The following is a 22,882-nucleotide window of genomic DNA, read 5'->3' on the forward strand; positions in this document are numbered from 1 at the left end:
CCAGTAATTTGTAGCATAAGGCCCAGGTCACATGCAGGGATGAGGATAGCCTGGCACACATCTGTGGTGATATTCTGTTTGTACTATAGCAAATAAAATTTGCCTGAAGATCAGAGGACAGAGCCAGCTACTAGATTAAACATAGTGGCCAGGCAATGGTGGCACACACCTTTAATCCTAGCACTTGGGAAGCAGAGATCCATCTGGATATCTGTGAGTTCAAAGTCACCCTGGACTACATGAGATTAATCCAGTCTAATGCTTGCTCCTGACTGAACCTGACGGGAAAGACAGTGGCCTTATGGGATTGCCTTTTTAAGCTGCTGCAAATGGTCCTGGCCAGCGTCCATCACCCTGGCCAGTATTTAATTAAAGCTTGCTCCAAATTTGGCTCAGAAATTATGGTAGTGGTCTTATTCTCAGCTGGTGGGATTAGCAGATGCCAGGCACCCCTCCCTGTGACAGTTTGAATGAGAATGCCCCCATAGGCTCATATATTTGAATACTTGGCCCCAGTTACAAAAATTTTGGGGAAAGATTAGGAGGCGTAACTTTGTTGGAGGAGGTGTGTCACTGGGTTGGAAATTTCAAAAGATTCCTGTCACTGCCAATGTGCCTTTCTGCTTCCTACTTGCAGATCAAGATGAGAACTCGCGGCTGTTCCTGCTGCCATGTCTTTGCTCCGCCATTGTGGACTCTGACCCTCTGAAACCATAAGTCCAATTAAATGCTTCAGTTTATAAGGAACTGAGACACTTCCCTGTGTCACCTTTGAGTCACCTCCCTTTTCAGCTGCCAGTCCGTGTCTATGCCTCTCCCACGTGCCCTATCAGAACTCTGTCTTGGTTTCAGTTGCCTGCCATCTGCCTACTCCAGAAACACCATGGAAATAGGAGACATACCCTTTCTGTACACATACTGCTTTTATGCTCAAACAAACACACTTGCCTGTCTACTGAAACTGTATCCCCATAGGCAAGATCACAAGGCCTTCAGGAGACTGGCTCTGTGGCACATGTCTCCTGATCTGTGTGTAGAGACACAGCCTGTGGCAACACTGCCTTGGCATCATGGTAGATGGTCTGAAGGGAGCAGTGTAGGCTTTGCTGATCCTGTGGGTTGGTGTTTGGATAACCCCTCCCTGCAGTCCCAGTACCTGGCCCAAGAACCTGATGGAGCCTTAAGTTCAGGAGCCCTGCTAGCACAGGAGGGGCTCCAGCCCCCTCTCCATCAGCAGAAACCTCGAGGACACAGTCATGGCTGCAATCACAACTCCAGTGTTAACTAGATGCATGAGAAAATGAGTGAAATGGATGCTATGGATGCTGATTGGAGGACGTACAGTAGTTCACCTCACACTGAATCTCAGCAAGATGTGCCTTTCAGGATAGCTTTGGGTTTTGTTTTTCCCCATTTGTTTTCCTTAGCCAGTTAAACCCCTCCAGGGTGACAAATTTCAGCAAAGCTGGGAGCACTGGGGGCTTCAGAAGGGAGTCCAGACAGGTAATCTGTTTTGTCTACATACTCTTCTCAGTCCAAAATCTTTCACTGGCTCCTTCCCACTATCACCCTAGCTGGGTGCTGCATTCCTGCTACTTTCGGGAATTTGAGGGTTTTATCACTCTTACACAAGAGATACCTTTTACCCAGTCTAACTTTTATAATCACAACAATAAATTCCAGACAAAGAAAGCATCTTTCCTTTGGAGTCTGGGTAGAACCCAACATCATCTCTTTGTATTCTGGAATCAGTTTCCATAACAACCATACCTTTTGTTGTGCCCTAACTTAGCAGTACTGTTGGGATAGAACGGACAGCTCTTTCTCTCTCTCTAACCCCTTGACTCTCATCTTCACCCACTGCTGCAGCCAGATACCAGCTATTTGCATGGACTGAATTATACAGGGATTGGTCCTTCTTCCCTTTCAAATTCAAACATCTGCAGGACAAAACACTTCCCAAAGAGGAGTCATTTAAAAACACAGCAATATACTTGGAAGTTCAGCCAATGAACAGATCGGAAAGAGGGAAGAAGTGGGAATGGCTGAATGGGGGACAACCAGGCCATAGCAACAGCTGGGAGATTTACACCAAGGTCAATGGCATAAACTATGAGTGGAGAGCAACTAAGGTGGAATCCGTGCTATGGGGCCCTAGGTGAGTCACATGAGCTCTCCGAGCCTTAATGATGCTTCTGTAAAGGATAGAGACTAGGATGCCATGTGATTGCATGAGAAAAAAAGCAGACTTAAAAAGTGCTTATTACAGTGCTAACATACAGTAGGAATCAGATGACAATTATATTGTCGATAAGGAAAGTGCCTATGGTTACACTAACCAGCTATTACAGTATCAGAACTGGCTTTTGCCTTTTCCAGAGTGAGGCTAACAGTATGGAGAGCAGCAGGTACTTAGGGATGTGTGTGTGTGTGTGTGTGTGTGTGTGTGTGTGTGTGTGTGTGTGTATACCATGGTGTACATGTAGAGGTCAGGGGACAATTCTGAAGTATTGGTTCTCACCTTTCCACCGTGTTTGAAACAGAATCTCTTCACTGCTCCCTAAGCCCTGATAGCTGGAACACCAGCTTACATGGATTCTTTGGTCTCTACCTCCCATCTCCAGGTAAGGGATGCTGGAATTACAGAAGTTTTTACATGGGTTCTGAAGATTCAAACTCAAGTTATCTAGCTTGTGAGCAAGTGACTTTACCCAGTAGTCCATCTCCCCGGCCCTTGTGGGTTTTCTTGGCAACATTTTCCTCCTGAGCCATTATGCCATGTCTAGAATTACAGGAAGATATCGATTCAATTACATTGCTGGGGCCTGAGAGTATACACCTGGATGACCTCCAGGGCCCATTGACATCTCCACTTATAGCTCTGCATCAGCATGTTTAATTTTGAAACAAAAGTAAAAACATATGATTGACCACTGAAGAATGTATTCCATGTTCCACATCCCTAGTGCTAGAGTATTTCAATTCTTCCCAATGAGCAGGAAAAACAAGAACATACATTGTTATGGCACCTTCATGGCTGTAGTGACATCCAAAAGCAAAACTCACACTTTTGCCCACAAACCAGCGGGTCAACTTTTCAACAAGGTTCTTCCCTACTCCCTCAGGAGTCTACAATTCTAGGTGATCTTTCATAAAGAATGCCCTCCAGCCCCTTGCTTTTTTCCTCCATTTAAAAAAAAAATTTGTTTGTAACAGGGTCTCACTAGGAGCCTAACCTACATAGCCCAAGCTGGCCTTTTATTCATGATCTTTCTGCCTTCACCTCCCATGTTCTGGGATTCCAGGCATGCCTGGTCCTCAAGCTTTTATTGTTAAAAGATAAAACTATTCACATATTAGATCATCATTTTGTTTTCTGTTGGTGCTGGGAATCGAACCGAAGACCTTGCACACACTAGGCAAGCCACATACCACTGAGATGTATCCCCTGCCTTCTTTTTGCCCCCACTTTTATTTTTAGACAATATCTTGCTAAATTACCTAAGCTGGCCTAGAACTCACACTATAGATGAGCCTTGAACTTGTAGTCTCCCTGCCTCAGCCTCCTTAACACGTGGATGTAGAGGGCTATACCACCAGGCCCAGCTGTATTTTCAAACACTACTTGTGTCGACACAGTAGACCACAGGTCTCCAGAAGTGCTCCTAATTAAGACCTATCAGGATAGTGAACAAAATAACCTTATTTAAAAAATAAAATAAAAGCTGCCATACAATGTTAGTAGCAGGAAAACACGGGAGCTGTTGAATGCCCAGAAACCAAGCCCAGAAGGAACAGGCATGGCGTTGGAACCTGCCGTGGACATCTTCCTGTGTTGTCCCCTGGCAGCATTCAGCACTTCTCTCTCTGCAGATGACTAGGCGGTAAGTGCTCGCTGTTTTGCAGTCTACACAGTATCTGCTAGAGCCCGCACGCCCTTGCCCTTGAGGCACAAACATGTGGACACTGGAAAAACAGAGCAATGGCAACAGCCGTTGTGATGACCCGTCTTGGTTGTCAACTTGACCGCATCTGGAATCAACTGAAACCCAAGCTGCCGGGTGCTCCTGAGAGGACCTTTTCCTGATCAAATCATGTGAAGCAGTGAAGCTGCTTTTCACCTCCTGGCCCTTGCTCTCACTGGCAAGTCCACTCATCCTGCTGCTGCAGAATTCCTTCACTGACATTTCATAGAAGCATTTCAGAATTCCAGTGTAGACTAAAGATCAGCAGAATCCTCGAGGCCTCCAAGACCAGGTGGAGACTGTGGAGACATCAGCCTTGTACCAGATTCTCCTCCACCTCTCCACTGTGAGACAGCTATTGTTGGACTGCCTCACCATACCATGTAAGACAATCTAATAAACCTCCTTTAAATATATATACATATACATACATATGTGCTCTCACCTTTAAGATATATATATATATATATATATATCATACTAATACAGATGTGCTTAGAAAATGTTTATTTATAGACAGCCAGGGAGGGGAACTTGGCCCAGGAGTGGTAAGTGATTGACAGAGCCATGCATCACAGCATGGCTTCTCATGATTTCCCTCCAGAATATGTCTACTGCATGAGACGTTTGAGATGTGTGGAGACCACTGTAGCGATGGTCTTGACTTCTTTGCACCTCTCTGCATCCCTGTGGTGGGATGGGCACACTGTCTCTCGGCTAGACTGTGTGCCCCCGTTCAGTCAGTGGGGCAATATCAAATGAGGCTCATCGTCTTGATGTTTCCAGGTCTTCACACACACCATTGTTTGCACTAGCTCATACCAGCCTGAGACGCTCCCATTTCCCCGGCCAGCAGTGAGTGAGCAGCAGCCAGCACGGACTGCCATATCCGGTCATCTACAACCAGCTGGTCCTGAACTTTCCACAGGGTGACTTAGGTCCCAGGAGTGAGAGCAGGTGAGCCTCAAAGAACTGCCAAGTGGAGCCCTGCCCAGTTTCCTGAGCTAAATTATTCCAATCAACTAAGAGTTACGTGATTTTTTTTTTTTTTTTTTTTGCACAGCAAAAAAGGGAAATACATTCCACGGGAAGTTCATTATCCTCTAAAGCTATAATGGGAGAAGCAAGGAGGTATATTTACAGACAGAAATGGTTTAAAAAAGAAAAAGAGAAGATACATATTTTAAAATATATTTGCATTTCAAAGATGTTGTCACCGCCAGCAGAGATGAGCCCTCATGTTCTCCCAGTGGCTGAACAACTGTCCCTACCTGAGCAGACTTCTTTGTAGGTAGGATTGCGTGTGTAACCTCCTGCAAAGCCCACTTGGGTTGAATACACGCCTTTCAAGAGCCAGAACTTGCGCTCGGCCCCCCAGAAGCAGCCCATTCCTGCAGAGAACAAAACAAAGATAAATCATATATCCAAATCAACGTGGTGACTTATGTGTCACCACACCTGTTGGCTGGAACAGAGAAGCTGGTTAAAAAAAAAAAAAAAGGTCCAGAGGTTTTAACACTGAAGAATATATAAAGCTAAGGTTTCAGCATGTAGAATAATATAGTGCCAACTAGATGGCTCAGCAGGTAGAAGGCTTGCTATACAGCCTGGTGACTGGAGTTCCATCCCCAGAGCCACAAATACAGATGCAACTACTCTCATCTGTAATCTGAGTATTCTCGTGACAAAATGGTGGTGGGGTGAGCTCAGGAGAATCACCCTGGACCACATGCAGAACAGCAGGAACAAGAGGCCTCAACAGGTGAAGGAGAGAACCAGTTCCCAGGAAGTTGTACTCTGTCCTCCACATGCAAACACACACACACACACACACACACACACACACACACACGAACAATAATAAGTGACCATTTTAAAACTCCTCAAAACAATTTAAAGATAGCAAAAATACACTTTTCCAAATAACACAGTAAAAGGGTAACTATTTTAAGAATATTTCCACATTTACTTCATAAGTTAATAGAAATTTACGTAATGATCAGTCTCAGGATCATTTTAACAAAGATGTGTAGGTTGATTAAAATGGAGAAACATACAAGATCAATAAAGATTGAGGCAGTTATTGCCAACTAACAACTTCACAGATATGTTAGGTTTAAAAAAAATTAAGTCACAATAAATTTGCAAGTGATAAAGCAAGGCTCACCCCAAAAGTAAGATTTTGTGGGTTCTATTACTTAGCAGATGATGGAGGGGTTGAAAAGGGGATTCAAGGCAGCTAAGAAACTACAAGCAACCAATAAACTCAACCCACAATCACCACGTTTAGACCAGCAGTCACTAGATCCCTTTGGCCATCTGAAGCAAACCAAGACTTGCCTTTGCAAAGCACACATGCACACGTGATAAAGGGTGCATTGCCCCAACACAGGACCACCACCTTCTACAGGAAGATCCCCAGCTGTTAAGTCTGCCTGCTGCTCTCTGTCTCCCAAGTTTTATATGCCTTCAATAAGTCATATATGATTTAATTGGCTATTTTTCGTTACTGTGATAAAATACCATGACCAAAGGCAACTTAAGGAAGAGCCCATTTTGGCTTACATTTCCAAAGAGTGGTGAATCTGTGAAGGTGGGGAGGCGTGGCAGCAGGCACAGGAAGCTGAGAGATTATATTTCAGCTACACACAGGAAGCCAAGAAGGACTAGAAGTGGGGTGAGGCTATAAATTCTCAAAGCTCTCTCCAGTGATATACTTCCTCCAGCAATGCTGCGCCTCCTGAAAGTTCCAGAACCCTCACAACACCATTCACTGGGGACCAAATGTTCAAATAACATTTTTTATCCAAATCAACAAACTAAGTTTTAAGTGAAACAAGCGGATGAATAAGCATATGCCTTTGTAGCAGAAGCTCTCCACAAGCTAGACTTTTGATGGGACCATAAGAATATATACCTCATGACATTCTTAACATTCACTAGTATTGTACTTCTAAAAAAATTCAAAGTAACATGGTAACTAAAAAAAAAGATGGTGGATAAAAAGTTCTACAGTATACAGAAATAATCTACTATTAAAATGGGAGCAGAAATCTAGCAAAAATAGGTTAATAGCTTTCAACAGTGATAAATCAAAATAATGAAATTCAATGCAGTAAAAATTACCATTATGTTGATAGTACCACATGTATATGATTATATCATAATTATCTACAGCTAAATTAAAAAGGAAAAACACAATTATATGATGCTTTTATTATAACTATAAAGAAATAATCATACCAAAATAGACTGGAAAGAAATATACTAAATTTGCTACCATGGTTTTATCAGAGTGACATATGTAAAAAAGCCTTCTTTTTATTTTTCCAAGTTTTCTGTTTCTGGGTGTGGTGGCTCACATCTGTAACCTCAGCACAGGAAAGGCTGGGGTAGCAAGATTTGCTGCAAGTTCAGGGCCAGCCTAAGCTCCAGAGTGAAACCCTGTGAAAAACGAAACAGAACAAAACCAAACCATTTTTTCCTGTAGCAGACCCCTGTTAGTTTGAAAATGTAAGACATAAACATTTTTTAAAAGCCGAACGCATAGTGACAGCGTAAGAGGATATGTCCCCTGAGTGCCTGCTATAGTATCATCTTGCCTGGTGTCAGGTGAATAGTTTGCTGGGAGTAAATATAAAATGCACTGAGCATCTTTAAACCCGAGTGTCCATGGCTGTGGCACGTGGGGTCACTGGCAAGCTGGTCTTCTTGCAGTGCCCTGGCTTAGCAAAGACACCAGGGCAAGGCTGGAGAAGGGAAAGGGGAGCTGGGCAGCTCCCCCTGGAGTACAAGGAGTTGTGCTGAGCCGAGGGCACTGACCATAGAGGGTCTGACATCTGTGGGGCTCTGTAAATAAAACAGTGCTGCACTGTGCCGTGACTAACAGCGGTGGTGTACAAGGGTGCCAGAGACTTCCACAAGCAGTGCATTTTAAAAGGCCGTTTGACCACCATCCCTCTCTGACCTTTCAGTGCAGGCCCAGTTGGTCCCAGGCTGTCCAGGCCATCCATCTGTATGGTACAGTGGTCTCCCTTTATCTGCGGCTTCACTTTCATGTTAACAATCGTTATCCGGAAGTATCCAGTAGAAAATCCAGAAATAGTCAGTTCCTGGTTTATAAACTGTACCCCGCCCCATGTAGTGTGAGGAGATTTCACACTGCTCCGTTCTTTCCCAGTCAGTTCATGAGCCGTGCCTTGTCCGGTGTATCCACTCTGTCTATGCCTCCACCCATTAGTGACTTTGCCATCTCAGAAATCAGATCAACTGTGGCAGTATTTCAGTGCTAGTATTCAGAGAGCCCTTATTGGCCTTAGTGAAGGTCTCAGACTTCAAGAGTGGTAGTCAAAGGGATTCCAACACACAGAACAGAAGCCTCAGAATGCATGCAGAGAGTGGCCTATTGCTTCAGGCAGCTCTTGAAGCATCCTCCACAGCTGAGGGTTGACTGTTCTATAAGCTTTTAAAGACAAGCAGTGGAGATCTGAATGAGATGTCACCAGCTGGTGAGCTGTTTGGTGAGGCTTTGGAGGGGTGCTGCCGCTACTGGCAGCGCTGGTTACTGGAGGAAAAGTCACGGCCAGGCTACCAGAGTTACAAAGAGCTTTATTAGAAAGGAGAGGATAGGAGTGGGGAGAGCCAGGCAGGGAGAGAACACAGAGAGAGAGAGAAAGAATGGGGGTCCACTTCTGGCTTTTTTAAGGCACAGATTGTGGGACTACATAGTCGCCAGAGCCTGCTGATAACGTGAGACGTAAGACACAAGAACCCGAGCTGCACGTGCAACAGGATCCTAACAGTGTTATTGGTGGAAGTATATCACTGGAGGTGAGGTTTTTGAGTTTAAAGACTCCCTGGGTGGTGGTGGCACACGCCTTTAATCCCAGCATTTACGAAGTAGAGACAGGTAGAACAAGAGCAAGTTCCAGGACAGCCCAGGCCTACACAGAGAAACAAAAGCAAAATAGACTCACACTGTTCCCAGTTTCCTCTCGGCCTTGTGCTTGAAGTTCAAACAGTGAGCCCCAAGCTTCTGCTCTCAGCATCTCTGTCTCCTGCTGCTCTGCTCACCAATGTGGATTCTAGCCCTCTGCAACCTGGATGCTCATAAATCCAGATAAACTCTTTTATAAGTTGCCTTAGAAGTTAGTACCAGGAGTAGGATATTGTGGTAACAGACCTGGCCATGCTGTTTCATAGAGAAACACAAAGAACTTTGGACTAGAAAAGTGGTTGAACAGAGCTTAATGGGCCATCCTAGTAGGAGCTTAGAAGACAGCAGGGCTGAAAGCCGTGCAGACTGTGGAGGCCCAGCTTGAGGGGGTCTCAAAGGGGAACAATATTAGCAACTGGGCTAGAGATCATTCTTGTGATATATTGGCAAAGGACGTGACTGTCTGGTCTTACCCTAAGAACTTGCCTGAGTAACATACTGATTTCTTTGGTGGAGGAAACATCAAGAAAGACTAATATTGGCTCCATCACAAGGTTATTAGTAATCACTCTTATGTAGATCTACAATGAAAAAAAGCAAGTAGGACTAAAAGAAATACAAAATATGCAGTTCAATAAGAAAGAGAGCACCAGGAATCTTAATATTGCAGACAAGGGGGGCAAGAGAGGCCTGATCTGCATTGCAATAAAGGGAAGGTACCCTCAGGACAAGACTTCATCTAGCTCAGCTTCTAACTTGTAAAAAGGAAAGGCCTAAAGAATGTTTCTGCTCCTAAACAGCAACAACAAAGGAAAATGGCTGCAGATGTGATTCAAGGGGGCCAGCTCCATCCCAAGCAAGCAGGCAAACTTGGCAGTGTTGTCCACATGCTTCTGGCTTTAGAAACATGAAGGACCCACAAGTAAAGGGGTTGCAGAATTTTCCTCCATAGTTAAGGAGAGCCGCTGAGCCCGGGCATGTGGCAGGGGAGTCTCTACATGGAGGCCCAGAAAGGCTCCTGCTTAAAGCTATGAAAGCGAAGCCTGGATTGCCTTGAAGACCCCAAGATGTCAGAGATGCCAGAGCCCTGGGATATATGTCAAAGAGAGCTGCAGACAGGGAGTAGAACCAGCCCAGCGTGCTTGCTGCAGGCAGCAAAGCTGGAAGGGTGGAGCCATCTAAGGCTTTTGACACTGGCTATGGAGCTACAGGATTTGAAGTTTGCCCTTCAAAGGTTCCATATGACTTTGGTCCAGGATTTCTTCACTATGCCTTCATTTCTTGGTTTTGGAATAGTAAGGTATATTTCATACCATTATATGTTAGAAGTATGTAATTTTTCTTTTTTTATTTCACATAGGCTTATAAGTAAGAGATTGTCTCAGAGGAGACTGAATTTTAGACTTTTAAACAATGTTGATATTGTGAAAGATTGGGGACTCTTGAAATTGAACTGAATGTATTTGCACTGTAAGATGGTCATGAGAATATGGGGGCAGGGAGTGGAATGTGGTGGTTTGAAAGAGAATATCCCCTATTGCCTCAGGCATTTGAATGCTTGGTCCTCAAGTTAGTCACCAGCTGTGTGGGAGGTTTAGGAGGTGTGACAGTGATGGACATTTATCTCTCTGAAACTCAAAGAAGCCTTTCCTTCTATGGGCTGCCCTGGTTGTGGTGTCTTATCACAATAGAAAAGTAACCAACATATAAGCAGAACATCAACTACAAGTAAAAAGAGAGTCGATTTCCTAATATTTAATAAGGAACAAGAAATGGCCCCTGGTAGGGAGGATAGTCAGGTTCCAGCCAGGCAATGTCCCCTGAGGAGCTGCATGTGTCAGAAATAATGCCTTGGGGGATTAAAACAATGCTTGGGTTTACTGGATCCAGCATAATCAAACATTCTATTACTTGGTTTTGAGTGTATGTGGTCATGCATGTGCACTTAAACAAGAAAGCTACGTTTCCTCTTCATTTTACTTACTAGACTATCTGGAAGTAAATTTTGTGTGAGGTGTAAAGAAGGGTGTTGTGGGATATTTGTACACAGTAGGCATTCAATTTCATTTTTTTTTTTTAACGTGGAGAGCAAACATCCCAAATCAATAGTTACTTACTAAATAGTCCATCCTCCCTCCCTCACACACCAACCATCAGTAGGCACGGCTTTCTCTCAGGGATCTCTGTTGTATTCCATTCATCTGTCTGTCCTGGCACCCATACTACACTCTTGTTCAGTCATGTATTCAGTGACTATTTATGCAGTGTCTGCTAGATACCAGAAGAGTTCTAAGCACTTGGAGTACCTGAACAAAGAAATAGACATGATCTTACCTTTTTCTAGGGTACAGATTTCAGTGACTAAACACAAACATAAGAATCAACACATAGGTGATGCAGAGAGAGTAACAAAGAACTTTAAAAAGTAAGAAGAGTAGAACCCTATCAGGGAGATAGGAGTGAAGGGAGAGGGTGATTTAACAGTGTTCAAAGTGAGTCCTAAAAGGATGCTGACTTCAAAGATGCCAAGGGAGTGGGGCGATCAAGTACCAGCAAGAGTCTGTCACACTGAAGGATACTGTGTGGCCTTAGTGAAGTGAGGGTGACATAGGAACCCAAGCAGGTGAGGCAGATCAGGTAGGCCCCTGAGAGATAATGTAAGGATTTTAGAATTTTACCTGAGAGAGATGGACAGATGCTGGTGAGTGCTGAGCAGGGGATGGCATGGTAAAACTGTTGTCTTTCTAGACATTCTCTGGCTGTTCTCTATATAGAACAGATAGGACAAACAGACACAGAATAGGAAGTTGGATGTCAGGTGGGGGATTCTGGTTGTGGGGATGAGTCAGTGGCAGAGATAGTCAAAAGGCATGATTTGACCCTGGAATATTCATATAACACACACACACACACACACACACACACACACACACACACACATATAGATACACACATATACACATATATTCTGTATACAATATATACATTAATATATGTATTTGTATGTTTGTATGTATACATATGCATATGTGTGTCCATATGTATGAGGCCAGATGTTGACATCAAGTATCTTCCTCAGTTGCCCTCCACCTTAATTTTTTGAGACAGGATCTCTCACTGAACCTGGAGCTCATGGATTAGGCTAGGCTGGCCGGTCAAGGATCCAAAGGGATCTACCAACCTCTGCCTCCTCAGTGCTAGGCTTACAGACCTGCACCACCACACCTGACTTTTATACGGATTCTGATGATCTGAACTCAGGCATCTTGATCACAAGACAAGCATGTTACTGACTGAGCATCTCCCCAGGCCCTGGAATATATTTTGAAGACAGAGTTAGAAAGATGCCTTGACAGTAGGGAAGCAGGATGAAAGAGATGGGAGAGGGAGGGAAGAAGGAGGGGGAGGGAAGGAGGAAGGGGGAGAGGGAGGGGCAGTGAGAGCTAGGGCTAATTCTCACATCCATAGTTGGTACGGAGAGCACTGTGAACGGAGTCCAAATGTATCAGAAAAGATCAAGCATTCTAATCACCCTCCTTTTAATGAGTCCTGATATCTGACAGAGTGAATCTTCTTATGTTACTTCTCAAAGTCTTCTTTGCTATTCTGGCCCTTTAATATTCCCAATTTATTTTAATATCAGCTTGTCAAGTTCCATAAAAGTATCCTCTTAGGATTTTTACTAGAACTACATTAAACGTATACATTAATTTTAAGGTATTTTGGCATGTTAATAATACTGAATTTTTCTATCAATGAGTCTAATATCACTTTTCATTTATGCAAATTTTCTTGGCTATTCTTCGACACCATGATACAGTTTCTGTACAAGCTAACATGTTTTTATGGACACTGTCCTATGTGTCCTGACTTGTGTTGCTCTTAAAAATACCATGCTCTTCTATTACATGTTCTCACTGCTTCCTACTATAGCATAAACTATCGTTGGTTTCACTGGACTTCCTCTATTCTTAGAGAGCCCTGAGGAATCTCTCGTTACTATTTGTCTCCAGGTTCTCCTTGGTTCTTCAAAATGAGAGTTTCATTCCCTCCCTCCTTGCTGGTACCTTTGTACAATGCTGAGTAAAATGGGTGACATGAGAGGATCTCCCATCCCCACCAAGAATCTATGCCCAAGTGATAACCTTGCAAAGGAAAAGTCAGGTTGTTTTTCCAATGGAGTCTCACTAAATATACAAACCACAGTTAAGGGCAGGCCCCATGCACAGTAGTAATGACCAAGACAAAGCAAACTCAATTGTGTCTTTGTAGATTATATTTGCTTGTATTGCCATGTTTGGGCAATTTTTATATTACTGGCCTTCTGCTTGTATATTATGGTTTCTGATTTTGTGTTTTTGTAGGCCTTGTTTGTTGTATGTGAACATCTGTATTTATGTGTGTATGTCTGTTTTGTGTTTCTTGTCCATTTTCGCTGTTTTTGTTTTGTTTAATTCTGATTTATTTGCTTATTTTTTCCCCTATTTGTTTTCTGAAGAGAAAGAAAGAAGGAATGGAGTTGACTGAGGGGTGAGGCAGGAAGGATCTAGGAGATGGGGAGGAGAAACTGATCAGATATGTTGTATAAATTTTCAATAAAATAATAATAATAACCTAATCTCATACACACCTTACTGAGAATGCCTCTTTAGACAGACGAAGTACACATGCATGCTATGTGCATGCAATGTCCTCGGGAGCCAGAAGAGGGCATGGGATCCCCTGGAACTGGAGTTACAAGATGGTTGTGAGCCACCACAGGGGTGCTGCGAATTGAACCCAGGTCCTCTGCATGGGCAGTGAGGGCCCTTAACCACCCAGCCATCTCTCCAGCCCCCATATTGTTCCCTTTTAACACATGGGTTAACTAAGAGTATGTAGTTTAAAAACGTGTAGCTGTTCATCGATCTATCTTTCCATCTTCATTTCTCATTTCATTGTATTGGCCTAGAAACTAGCTTCTACCATATCCTGTTAGAAATGTATCTTGTAACCAGAACACACGCTTTCTAAGTGTTCCACATGTGCTTCAATACTGCAAACATGTCAGTGCTAGTTTCCCTGTTGTTGCTGTGATAAAAACACTCTGACCAAAAGCAACTTAGAGAAGAAAACGGTTTATTTTAGCTTACACGTCCAGGTCAAGGCCATCACTGAGGGAAGTCAATAAGGAACTTAACAAGAACTTGAAGCAGAAACCATGGAGGAATGCTCCTTGCTGGCTCAATCGCAGACCCATGCTTATCTAGCTTTCTTAGAGACCCCAAGACCTCTTGCCCAGAGAATGACACCCCTCACAGTGGGCTGGCCCCTTCTGCATCAATTAACAATCAAGGTAATCCTCCATAGACATGCCCACAGGGCAGAATTACCTGGGCATCCTTCACTGAACCCTTTTCAGATGACTCTATGCTATTTCAAATTGACAGCTAAAGCCAACTAGGGAACTCTATGGCTTGGGTACAGTGTTTTCCTGATGTTAGTGTACAAGCTTGGGACATCATAATTGAAATCACATGGGTCCAGTCAAGATTCTGGTACATCAAGTTATATGAAATATCCTCTAATAGCTCACACTCTCCTTGTTCTGTTTGTTCTGTATAATTAGTGTCTATGAGTCCCTTGCTGATCCACCTTCTTGGCACTACGTCTTTGTTTACTATCTCTATTGAATGCTATTAAAAGACTTGTTCTTAAAATTATTTTTACTAATAACAATGCCCCTGGGTTAACTTTCTTTCTACATATCTGGCATATCTTTTCCTATTCTTTATTTTTAATTCTTCCATATGTCTTTGTTTTAGATATGCATCTTGTAAGCATGTAACATATTTGAAAACTTTCTTTTATTATTAGTAGTAATATATTTACTCTTGTTTATGTATTTTAAATTATTTATGGAGCCTTGTTTTTTTTTTCTGCTTATGACTCTTTCTTATTTTATGTGACAGTATTCTAGTTTGGGTTTTTTTGTTTGTCTGTTTTTATGTTTACTGCCCCTGCCTTGCTGATTTGAAGGCAAAAAATAGAGAGGCATTTCAAACACACACTTCATCACTTCATTCACATGTTTTCCTCGGCACATCTAGGCTACTCAGTATCCTGTCTCTGCCTACACTCAAGTGCCTCCACACCGAACAATCTCTTTCTTGTTAGCACAGTCTAAATAAAGTTAATTTTTATTGGTTTTTCAACACACACACACACACACACACACACACACACACACACCCTCCAGACACCCTTGCCCACAGTAAGAGCTGCTCCTCCCGTCGCCCTCAGTCTCTGAGGGAATCATAACACTCTGTGGTCCTGCTCTGCTCTCCACCCAGCCCATCCCTTCAGTGGCCACTTGAGAGCCAGAACTTTTCAAAGCCTAATGTTTCACACCTTCCCCTTCTCTCTGTCACCTCTGTGTTGTCTCAGGTCTCCGGTACCCTGAGCGTGAGAAGAATAATGATGTTGAATGGGTGCACAGTTGTGGGCCTCTGGCTCGTACTATGGGGTCTTGACACCTCCATTTATCGTCTAGAGGACAACTGAAACTAACATTGCAAACATTCACCTTGACTGCCAAGTGATGCCAGCTGTGGAGCGACGGGAGGCGCCCTGAAACCCATCCCTCATCTCCTCCTTTCTTCAAACTGTGACTTCAGCGCTAACACCAACAAGGAAATGAAGTCATTCCCACAGTCGATAAACACCCTGGTGCCCTTTTCTTTATATGATGGGAAGAGAGGAGAGGTGAGAGAAAAGAAGGGAGGGAGGGAGGGAAGGAGAAGGAAAGAAGGAAGGAAGGAAGGAAGGAAGGAAGGAAGGAAGGAAGGAAGGAAGGAAGGAAGGAAGAAAAAAGGAAGGAAGGAAGGAAGAAAGGAATTGGTTCTCATCAGCTGTCATCTGGGAGCCACACAGTGCACCAACTGGCCTCAGTGCCTACGGACTTCCCCCGAACCCCATGAAGACACATTACTTGAAGGAGGAGATGGAAATTCAGATTGCTAAGGTCACTCACTTGTCCAAAGACAGAATCAAGGCAGGCTGGGATTCAAGACAGGCTTGCATGGAATTAAAAAATTCTGTTCCTTCTCCTGCAGCCACCCAACACATGACCTCAGACACTGGACTGTGGAAAGCTAAGTAACGCTTCCAGTGAACTAGACACTGCTTCTGTGCTCCATTTCCCTGCCAAGGGTTCAGTACCATCCACTAACTAACAGCCTTTGAGCCTGAGGAGAGTTTAAAGGGCACTCTATTGGGATTTCTTCCATGAATCTTCCCTTGGGAGACATAAACAATGTCTATTCCCTCCTCACAAGATCCCGGGAATAAACCAAACTACAACTGCAGCACATTTCACCCTGGGAACCAGTGAGTTTACTGGGCTGCTTTATAGAACACTGGTGAGGGGTCGCTGGCTAAAAAAGTCTCCACCCAACATGGATGATGGCCACCCTAATGGACCCCTTCACCAGTTAACCTCCTCCAGTAAACAGTCTTAGCACTGGAGGAAGCTGCCGGCATCACAGAACTACATACAGATGGCTGGGAGGAGTGTGGGAATTTGGAGCAAGGGTCTAACGACTTTCCCATCCTTTCCCTCTCAGAGGGAACATCAATCAACAGGCCCAATCCTGATGGACTTTTTCAGTCAGGGACAGCTAATCTGATGAAGATGGTGGCTGTTCAGAGAACAGTATTATACAACAGAATTGCATTTCCAATGGCTATCAGGGACAATATACATGGAGTATACACTGTATGTCGCCCATCTCCAAGGCCCTTATCACTAAGTTCCCTGTCCTCTTGAAAGGGACAAAGTGACACCCACAGTAGACCTCTCACCAGGGCACCCCAGGGATACTCAAGTCCAGCCACAATGGACGGCTCAGACCTTTGCTCCAGGAGAGCTAGGCAGGGAGAGGGCCAGCAGCAACTCTGTGGGCCCTAGTGACAGAAACAGCTTGCCTGGGCCAGTCACTGCTAATCCAAAGGAGGAGAAGACAGGAAAGAGTAGTTTGAAGATGGGCTTTGACCCCCGTGGAAGATGGGCATGTGATAAGAACTGAATTATTCCCTTTGTTCTGCACAAGGACTTTAGTTTTACACATTGGGTTAAAGACTCAGCAAGGCGCCTCCCTTACCGCAACTCTTACTTGAAAGTACAAAATTTAAAAACACTTTTTGCTAATTAGAGATGCCATGCAGCAAGTAGGAGCTGATTGACATTTTTAATATTTGATGATGGCTAATTGCTTTCTGTCCACATCCGTTCCTAATGCTGCTTGAACCTGATCAAGCATTCTCTTCAAGCTCCCCTCTAATTGAACGCATGCCCGATGTGCACGTGTCTGCACCACTCAGACTTAGGTATTTCTGGGTTCTCACCGCTGCCAAGCTTCACCCCTTTTCCAGGATTGCTCTCCTAAGTATTCACCAGAAAGTTTCAAGAACTAGAACCCCAGACTGGAAGGACTCTGCTTCTAACCTAGCTTAGATGCTTTGTGAATGTTCAAAGCTCCTCACGCATCATGGCAATTGGTTGGCTAGTAGAAGCTCGAAGGAGCACAATTCTCCTCTGTAGAGCTAATAATAGCTGGAAAGCTCTTCCTCCATCGAACCAAAGCCCCGGAATGTCCCTCTGTCCCTCTACTCCTCTCTTCTGAGGCCACAAAGAACAAAGTTAGCCTCTCCTCCTTATGACAACCTGATGACTCACTGACCATGTGAGGACAGCTCTGAGAGCTCCGTGATGCTCCCCTCCTCCCATGCCATGTGGATTACAAGTCCTCACACCTGCTCCTCACTAGACACCTTTGGGTCCAAGGCCATCTGCTTGTCTCAAGATGTACTCCAGTGAGTCTATAACCTTTAAAGGACAGCAGAGCCATGGATGCTTCCCCAGGGATGGCGTAAGGAGGCCCTGCATTCCCCTGAACAGAATGTTCCAGGTACATGGAAGCCTGGCTCTGCAACCAATAGAATATGTCTCCAGGCAGCTGGAAAGCCAGGGGCATCAAGCTGGGCCAGAGGACAGCAAAGGATTTGACAAACACACACACTCAATTCCAGGGATGCAAACAGCTCTAGAGGAAGTGAGGCTGGCTGAAAGCACAGGGTGCCAGCAGAACCTGACAAGTTTGCTCAGCATCTGGTTGGGGCCAAATAGAAGCCCAGAGAAACCAGAACCAGCATTCAGTGTGGCAAAGAGCATCCTTTACTTCTCTTCTGCTCCCCAGATGTATCTGTCACGGGCTCTGCACTCTGCAAGGTACTAACAAGTTGGTTTTCCCTTGGAGAGGGAGTAGAGGATCCATGGAATGTCACTGAACAAATGGCCATGACATTTGCAATGGATGCCAGTTACCACAGAGGGATGCTCTCAGTTCCAGCTCCCTCCTAAAGGAGTGCAGGGCATACGGAGGTGGGAAAGAGGCCCCAGATGGAGACATTTTCCCGAAAGCTTCCCAAAGCCATCTGTAGCCACCGCGTGCCCCTCTGCTTAGCTTTCTTGAAAAGCATTAAATGGCAGATGACGACTTGGGTCAGCAGAAATGGCTCTTCTTCTCCAGAAGAAAGAGGACAGCTGGCAGGGTCAGGGGAAAGGCACTCTTTTCAGTGCACAGGTGGTGAGGCAGAGGCAGGAACAAGGCAGCTGACAAGCTGAGTGTCTGCGTGGGGCTAAGCTGTGCCACCGTGACCCCTCGTGAACTGGACAGGCACCATTTTACTCTAGAAAGACGGTCAAAGAAACATCAGCGGTGATGAGTCTCTGCTGTTAGCTCAGCTCAAATGTCAAGCCAGGAATCCAAGTGCAGGCCACAAGCAGCCATGTAACCTAGTGCCTGGGGAAGCTCTTACCTCTGAGTCACCCTACACCTCCTGTACCACATGTCAAGCAGTCAATTCACACTCAATTGTTCCTTCGCTTTCCCTGGTTCTCGGTGTTTTCTCTAATGGAAATATCCTTCTTATGATATTGTTTGGTGTTCAGTAAGTGGTCGATTAATGTCCATTAAATTCAGTAAAGCTGCAGTACATGAAAGCAGGATACAGAAACCGAGTGATGTTTCTATACATCACGGGTGACCTAGATTTTAAAACATCCTGCTCAGCAAGAGCCACACAATAGCTAGGAATAAATTTAAACAAGAAGCAGGTGAAAGACATTATGAGAAATATAAGATACTGAGGGAAAAATGGAAACAGACACCAAAAACAAAAAGATACTTCAGGCTCACATATTAAAAGAATTAATAGTACTCAAATGTCCAAACTACCCAAAGTAACTGATAAATTCAATGTCATCCTAACAGAGACACCAATGAAATTCTCCACCAAAATAGAGAAAGCAACCCTAAAGTCATACCAAACTACAAAAGACCATAGTCAAAGCCAACCTGTGCCATAAGATTTAAAAAAATAAATTATAGGCATCATAACACTAAACTTCAAAATGCACTACAAAACACCACTAACCCAAACAGTGTAACCCTGGTATAACAGCAGACACGTGAGCCAATGGAACAGAACAAAGAACCCCAAGTAAGTCCAAAGGAATTCTAACTGAATTTTTAACAAAGGCACCAAGAAAATAAGTGAAGATGGAGCAATCTGTCAATAAATAATGATGGGAAAGTGGAGAGCCATGAAAGTAGCCCCCTGAAGGAAAATCCACTCAAAGAGGATATAGACTAGAGATAAATTCAGAACTGGAAAGCACAGGGACACTTTGGGACATTGACATGGGCAATCAATTTTTGGATAAGACTTCAAAAGCATAAATAAAAGCAGAAAGAGACAAGTGGAGTTATAGCAAATTGTTATAGCAAATATACTGCAGAGCAACAGTATGAAGAGACAGCCTGCACAACGGCATAAATGTTTACAAACTATTCCTCATCTGATTAGGGATTAACAATCAGAACAAATTTGGAGCTGGAACAGCTCAATAGTAGCTAACGATGATGATGGTAATGATGTTGATGGTGGTGATGATTTTTAAATGGGCAAATTATCTGAGCGGACAGTTCTCAAGAGAACACACACAAGGCCAACAAGTATATGAAAACATGCCCAACCGTATTAACTGTGAGGGAAATGCAAATCAAAACCTCAATGAGATATCACCTTACTGTAGCTAGAATGCTAAGATCAAGAAGATAAAGAATATTGATGACAATGCAGAGGATGGTAGTCTTGTGTACACTGTTAAGAATGTGGGTTGCAGAGACAGTTCAGTGAGTGACAGGGCTTGCTATAGAACCATGAGGATACCAGCACCCACATAAATAAAAAGCAGTGACAACCACACACACCTGTAACCACAGAACTTGGTGCTGAAGACAAGAGGATCACTGGGTCCTCTTGGCCACCAGTGTACTGAAAAATGGAGAGCTCTAGGTTCAGGGAGAGACATTGTTCAGGAAATGAGGCAGAGAGCAATAGAAGAGACCAGATGTCGTCTGTTGACTGCTGCACACTGGTACACATGCATAACCTCAAATCCTATCCCCCACAAACACAGAATGGAAGTTAGTACAACCATTATAGAACACAACATGGCAGTTCCTTGATGATCCAGCAATTTGCAACCCTACTACTGGGTATTATCCAAAGAAAATGGAACTGATGTGCTGAGGGGGGGGGTCTGTGTTCCTGTGTCCACTGGAGGACTGTTCAAGACAACCACGGAATGAGACTGCCCAGTGTTCATGGTGGCTTAGTGAATAAAGAAAATTTGTTGTATGTGTTTAGACAACACCCTAAGCAGAATACAATTTAGCCATGAAAAATAATGAAATCTGATGATGGGAGCAATAGCTCAAGGGTTAAGAGCTCTGGTTCAATTCCCAGCACCCACATGACAGCTCACAACTGTCTGTAACTCCAGCTCCAGGGGATCTGATGCCCTCTCTGATCTCCTTTGGCATCAAGCATGCAATATGATTCATGGACACACAAACAGGCAAAACATCCATACGTACAAAATAAATCTAAAATTAAATTTAAATTAAATGAAAATGAAATCCTGTAATTTATAACAACATGGAAGAGCATATGTTGATATTTGGGCACATATAAATAGGGCAGTGTAATATATAAATTATATTGGTAAACTGTCACATGCTGTTTGCATTTGTTGAAAGTAGACTCTGGAATGAGGAAGGCCTCTTGTTTCTGACTCCAGCATGTTATATCACGTGTGCTCTAGGACTTCGTGTCCTGGAACAAGCTGGGTCCTGGGCCTACATCAGCGAGAAAGTAGAATAGCCAACAGTTAAGGATATTGAATCAACGCATACTTGATCTCCAAATGGAGCAAGAGCAGGCTGTCAATGCTCCCCACTGAGCATTAGCAGCTTGCTAACCCCTGTGTGTTTGATGCACCCCCCTTCTGTGTGTGTGTGTGTGTGTGTGTGTGTGTGTGTGTGTGTGTGTGTTTGTTCAAATGTATGCGGTGCACATGTGTGCATATTTGTGGACATCAGAGGACCAAGTTGGGTATCATTCCTTGAGTACTGTCTACTTTGTATTTTGAGACAGGGTCTCCCATTAGCCTGCAGCTCAACAATCAGGTTTAGGCTTGCTAGTCAGTGAGCCATGGAGACCCACCAATCTCCTCCTCTCCAGAGCTAGGCTTCTATGTGTGTGTCTCCATGGTCAGTGTTCTATCCACAGGTGCTAGTAATCTAACTCAGGGCCTCCTATTGCTAGGCAAGCCCTTTACTAACTCAGCCTTCTCTCTAGCCCCCTCCTATATTTTATTAACCTTCTCAAAACTATTTTTATTAATTTGTCTTTAAAAATAAAAACTGAAAATAATTATGGTTTAATGTATTACCATATGTATTTACTGTGGAGTGCTTAAATTAAGCTAATTAACATAGCATCCCATGTATTTACCATTCTGAGGTAGGGGGATAAGCCAACCTGATATCTACTCTCAAACAGTTTCAACTGTACTCGCCTCTTGGATGAGAGCTCTCCCAGATGTGACTATTTTGCCTCAGAGTGACATTTTACACTCTCTGACCAGTGTCCCTCCATCTTTCTTTTGCACCCCAGCCTCAGGCCCTGGCATCCACTATTCTACTTTCTGCTTCTATGAGATCACTTTTTCTAGATTCCTCATGTGAGGTGATGGTGGTCCCAGCCTTTCTGTGCCTGGTTTACCAACTACGCAAAATACCCCTCAGGCTCCTTCCTCTTGCTCTAGCGACAGAGCTTCCTTCATGTCAATGCTAACCCTGGGTGCATTTTTTTTTTAACCCATTCACCCACTGATGGGGCTTTCAGGTTGATACTTACTTTGCCTCTTGTGTTCTTGTGGAAAATATAAACAGTAAAGAGTCTTGGGAAAGATGTAGGGGGGAATGGTACTTGTGTTTTCCTGGGGCCTGGTAAGATGCAACTGTTCTGGAAAACAAAATGGCCGTGCCTAAAGAACCCCCAGAGAGTATTCTATCCTGGGTATGTAGTCACCAGAAGAACTCGAATCAATGATTCAAAGAGGTCAGCATTGTCGAAAACAGCAAAAGGCAGACACCACCCAGGCTTTTGTGGATGGTTAAATGGATAAACAGACGGTGGTCCATACATGGGTCTTACTCAACCAGAGAAAGGGAGAGATGTAACATACAGTGTGACTCAGATGGACCTTGAGATATTCTGCTGTGTGAAACAAGCTAGTCACAAAGGGGTGTGTTTGAGTCCACACGCAGACACTAGAGGAGTCAGACTGATGAAGACAGAGGCATGGCGGAGATTACCAGGGCCTAGAGAAAGTGGGTTGAGGACGGGTGTTTAGCAGCCACAGAACTTCAGTCTGGGGTGCATGATGGTAAAGAAAACAATGTGAGTGCACTGACCAACACTAAACTGAATGCTTAAAACTGTTAAAACAGTAACTTCTGTATTCGTTATTTTACCAAACAAATGATATCATACAACTGATCTTACTTCATGTTGCTCTTAGAAAACT

General features: G+C 43.9%; 1 protein-coding gene across 7 annotated transcripts in view; it reads right to left on the bottom strand.

Moving 5' to 3' along the window:
• Positions 1–22,882, bottom strand: part of Msra (methionine sulfoxide reductase A) — a 325,520-nt gene that overhangs the window by 162,867 nt on the left and 139,771 nt on the right. For all 7 annotated transcript variants that reach the window (XM_036199086.1, XM_036199092.1, XM_036199093.1 and 4 more), the window contains exon 3: positions 5,237–5,356. In XM_036199086.1, the coding sequence (XP_036054979.1) occupies positions 5,237–5,356 (120 nt within the window). The remainder of the gene's footprint in view (positions 1–5,236; positions 5,357–22,882) is intronic.

Source organism: Onychomys torridus, chromosome 9 (assembly GCF_903995425.1).
Source record: "Onychomys torridus chromosome 9, mOncTor1.1, whole genome shotgun sequence".
NCBI lineage: Eukaryota > Metazoa > Chordata > Mammalia > Rodentia > Cricetidae > Onychomys > Onychomys torridus.